We start from the raw sequence: 5045 nt of genomic DNA on the forward strand, positions 1-5045 counted from the left end.
GGGCATTATGTGATGAGGAACTGGCGCATAAAATATCAGCAACCAGCGAACATAGTGCAAAATGCTGGTTGTTTACACTCATGGAGGAGCTGTGTGTTACCCTATGGGCACTGTGGTCGACGAGACGGAAAGCCATACATGAAGGGGTTTTCCATAATCCCAGTCCATAAATGCATTCGTCGCTAGGGTTCATCAGTGAGTTGGATATGGTAAATGAAAAGGAACCTTCGAAGGCTCGCGCTGCTGGTTCTAATGGGCCTCACTTGCACCTCTCTAAGGCGCCACCGGATGTCTACGCAAAGATACATGTTGATGCAGGTGTGCTAATTAAGGGGGCGAGGAGGAGATACGGCAATGGTCAGTAGGGACAAACAAGGAAATTATCTTGGCAGCTTTTCGTTAGTGCTTGGAGGAATTGATGACCATGTGTCCCTGTAAACTATTGCGTGCAGAGAGGCCCTTGCATTGGCGCAGGATCTCCAGTTGCACCATGTTATTATCGCCTCGGACGCAAGGCAAGTCGTGGAAGATATAAACAACAGGTCCAGGGGGCAATGGAGCAATTATCAGTGAAATCAATGCTTATACCAGTTTATTTCACTATAGTTTTACATATGAAAGTCGTAAGGTTAGTATAGAAGCTCATAAGCTAGCCAAGCACTCTCCTTCGTTAAGGCTGGGGCGCCATGTTTAGTTTGGCCAACCTCATAACCCATCGTGTATCCCACATTCTGTGGCTTGTGATGAATAAAGCTTGGTGATTTTCTAAAAAAAGGTATTTTTAGCGTTGCAGGATTTTTTAAGTAATATATAAAGCCTATTTGTTAGATTACATGCGGGTACATGAGGACATGGGTATGGGTTATACTAAAGCATACCCGTACCCACTATACCCATTGGATTTGAATTTTTCTTATTTATGTACTCACGGGTATTTTTTTACCCGTCAGGTACACAGGTAATGGGAACCCATTGCCATCCCTAGCCCTCACTACTTGAGGGCTTGTGTACAGTTCTCTAGCTCGAAGGAGGATTTGTGGTCTATGGGGACATACACACCCTATATAGAAAAAATAGTAATTCAACAAAAAGTCAAAAATTCCTGAAAATATTTTTGAAATAAACTTGACCTCCTGCTGTACCTGTGAGAAAAAATCCACAAAAAGAAAATATCCCTTTGACTTCTTTTCAAAAAAGACAAAATTTTTAACTAAAATAGTGTGAATAGTGACCTATAATAGCAAATAAATTTTGTCTTTTTTGCTGTGAGGTCAACTTTTGTTTTTTTCATAAAAATTTATATACTAGTGCAAAAGTAAGTCAAGTGTTTTGTCAAAATAGTTCTTACCTATTTTGACTTTTTATAAAAATATTTTAAAAATTCCTTGTATAGGGTGCATATATACAACCAGGAACCATTGGGTATTTCCCTCTCTAGCTCCTTCTTTTTTGTCTTTTATTAGGACTCCCAACTTCCCTAATAATGGACGAAACAAAAGCTAAACTAAGTTGATCCTTCCACATCAGCACTAACAAAAATCCAATAGTGCTCGCAGCGCAAAGAGCACGCGAAGACCAGGAGGAGCTGCTGCCAGTTGCCACAGGCGGCAGCGGCAGTGGAAGTTAGAAAGCGAAACAAGACACCACCTTCGTCCTCCTCACTCCTCCCTCCTCCCCCGCCCCTCCACGCGGGAACCACACCAAAAGCTCAACGGCAGCATCCCCCACCCCCACCCCCACCACCTCACTGCATCTACATCCTGCACCACACATGGCCTCAGCCCATCCCCGCACGCCTCTCCCTTGTCCCATCGCCTCGCTATATATACCTCCCTCCCATCCCCCTCACTCCACCACCACCAACAACAAGAACCACCACTCCAAGCTCCCGCTAGCCGCTAGCTAATCAACCCCGCCGGCAAGGCGAGACACCCGCCAGTTGTCATCGTTTCCCTGATGGAGAAGAGGCAGGCGACCTACGGGAAGGGCGCGGCCAGGATGGCGCCCATGGAGGTATCGGTGGAGGCCGGTAACGGCAGGGAGTCCGACTGGCTTGACGACGACGGGCGCCCGCGTCGGTCGGGCACGGTGTGGACGGCGAGCGCCCACATCATCACCGCCGTCATCGGCTCGGGCGTCCTCTCGCTGGCGTGGGCCATCGCCCAGCTCGGCTGGGTGGCGGGCCCCGCCATCATGCTCCTGTTCGCGCTCGTCATCTACTACACCTCCACGCTCCTCGCCGAGTGCTACCGCTCCGGCGACCCGGAGACCGGCAAGCGCAACTACACCTACATGGACGCCGTCCGCTCCTACCTCCCGGGCACCAAGGTGAAGCTGTGCGGCGTCATCCAGTACGCCAACCTCGTCGGCGTCGCCATCGGCTACACCATCGCCGCCTCCATCAGCATGCGGGCGATCGGGAGGGCGGACTGCTTCCACTACCACGACGTCAGGGGCCGCAGCGGGAAGGACGAGTGCAAGAGCTCCAGCAACCCGTACATGATCGTCTTCGGGGTAGTGCAGATCCTCTTCTCGCAGATACCGGACTTCGACCAGATATGGTGGCTCTCCATCGTTGCCGCCGTCATGTCCTTCACCTACTCCACCATCGGGCTCGGCCTCGGCATCGCGCAGACCGTCGCCAACGGTGGCATCCAGGGCAGCCTCACCGGTCTCAGCGTCGGCCCGGGCGTGACCTCCATGCAGAAGGTGTGGCGCAGCCTCCAGGCCTTCGGCAACATCGCCTTCGCATACTCCTACTCCATCATCCTCATCGAAATCCAGGCAAGCATTTTAATCTCTGTTCTGCTCTGTTTCTTTCTTGGGATCCTCTGTTTCTTTGACGTGGTACTTAGTATTGACGACGACGCCTGCCCTTTTCAAAATTTTAACAGGACACGGTGAAGGCGCCGCCGCCGTCGGAGGCGAAGGTGATGCAGAAGGCGACGGGGATAAGCGTGGCGACGACGACGGTGTTCTACATGCTGTGCGGGTGCATGGGGTACGCGGCGTTCGGCGACGCGGCGCCCGACAACCTCCTCACGGGGTTCGGCTTCTACGAGCCCTTCTGGCTGCTGGACGTGGCCAACGCCGCCATCGTGCTGCACCTCGTCGGCGCCTACCAGGTCTTCTGCCAGCCCCTCTTCGCCTTCGTCGAGAAGTGGGCGGCGGCGAGGTGGCCCGACAGCGCCTTCATCGCCCGGGAGCTCCGCGTGGGGCCCTTCGCCATCAGCGTCTTCCGCCTCACCTGGCGCACGGCCTTCGTCTGCCTCACCACCGTCGTCTCCATGCTGCTCCCCTTCTTTGGCGACGTCGTGGGGCTCCTGGGCGCCGTCGCGTTCTGGCCGCTCACCGTCTACTTCCCCGTCGAGATGTACATCGTGCAGCGCGGCGTGCGACGGGGGAGCACGCGGTGGGTTTGCCTCCAGATGCTCAGCGCCGCCTGCCTCGTCGTGTCCGTGGCCGCCGCGGCCGGGTCCATTGCCGACGTCATCGGCGAGCTCAAGGAGTACCGGCCGTTCAGCGGCTGAGCGATATTTGTGTAGGGTGGTGAGTAGCACAGCGGCACATGGGAGCACATGTGTGCGTACGGCTTGTGTGCTGCATGGAGACGGAGACAAATTACCGAGCTTCTTGTGTGAACTTCTATCAAGTAGCACCTTGTAGATACTTGTATTTCCGTTGCAAAGGACTTCTTTCATGCATATCGTTGCACCCTTACAATATCAATCCAAGTTTATCGTCTTTGCCAATGTATTGAAATTAGGGTTCGTTTATTGGGAGTGCCTAAGGCATCAGTTGCTTAAAAAAATACTACCCCGTAACTAAATATAAGACATTATTGCAGTTCAACCCTTCATTTGCTCCATCCCTGTGCCGCCCTCAACTGTCGGCATAACCATCTGCCGACACCACACCCTCTCGATGTTGCACTCTTGAGGATCGACTGATGCCCAAAAATAATTGATACAATTGAGGAATAGCCAACACATTGTCTATTTATAAGGCGATTCATGCTTAGCTACGTCAATCGAATCAGAACTACAATATAAGACCTAGCCAAGTCTAGCTACGTGTTTCAAGGCAACCCCAAAGTTGATCAAAGCAAGCTACAAATCAAATCATACAATTCAACATAGCTCTTTTATGGTACCCTGTAATCAATATATATGGGACTTCTACTCGCAAAATCCAAGGGTGGTGAGAAAATGGAGTGGAAAAGAAAATCTAAGCCATCCTCCATGGTGTAGTATTCAAAATTATTGATCGTCTATTTATAAGGTGACTTCTACTTAGCCATGTGTTCAACCATCGAATCTTCGATATTGTACAAGACCTAAAGAAATCTAGCTACTGTGTTTAAAGGCAGCCCCACAGTTGATGAAATCATCATACTTACTCCCTCCTTCCATTTATATAGGGCCTAATGCGTTTTTCAAGACTGCATTTGACTATTAACAAGATTAATAGTACATGACATGCATAATGTGAAAATTACATCATTAAAAGCTCTTTTCACATACGAATTTGACGATGTGCTTTGTGTAAGTTGCATGTCATATATTATTGCTCTAACATTTGATCAAAGTTAGCCTTAAAAAACACATTAGGCCCTATATAGATGGAATGAGGGAGTAACCTTGTTAAAATGAAAAGGATTGACTTTATCGGCATTTTTTTACATTCATTTTTCAATGATTTAATCATCACTAGTAAGAACTCAGAATGGGTCCTCTTAGTTCTCAATCTTGGTTCATAGCACTGTTTCGTGCTCCATTAATGAAGCAACAAAGGCCGCTGCAAAACCAAACAGACTCAGTCATATCACTTATACAACAGGCGAGAGAGCATGATTTTACTTAAAACTGAATGTTTCGACTTTTTTTGGAGCCATGACAGCTCTGGGTATTGGCTAAGTTAGGCTTTGGTTTTGTTCCTGTTTTGGCGGTTTTGCCACGTTCCCTAAAACCGTGCGCCCCTCTGTACATCTTATTTTGCTCTCCTCTATAAGAAAAGGCAGTGCTCCTACTGGTTCCTAAAAAAAA

General features: G+C 49.5%; 1 protein-coding gene across 1 annotated transcript; it reads left to right on the forward strand.

The window, feature by feature from the left end:
- The first annotated feature begins 1829 nt into the window (after positions 1–1829).
- On the forward strand, positions 1830–3752 carry LOC125550773 (amino acid permease 3-like). Its single transcript, XM_048713860.1, has 2 exons — positions 1830–2784; positions 2895–3752. Exons 1-2 carry the CDS (start codon positions 1957–1959, stop codon positions 3528–3530), a joined length of 1464 nt encoding a protein of 487 aa, XP_048569817.1. The 5' UTR covers positions 1830–1956; the 3' UTR covers positions 3531–3752.
- The last annotated feature ends 1293 nt before the right edge of the window (positions 3753–5045 follow it).

This window comes from Triticum urartu, chromosome 4 (assembly GCF_003073215.2).
Source record: "Triticum urartu cultivar G1812 chromosome 4, Tu2.1, whole genome shotgun sequence".
NCBI classification, from domain to species: Eukaryota; Viridiplantae; Streptophyta; class Magnoliopsida; order Poales; family Poaceae; genus Triticum; species Triticum urartu.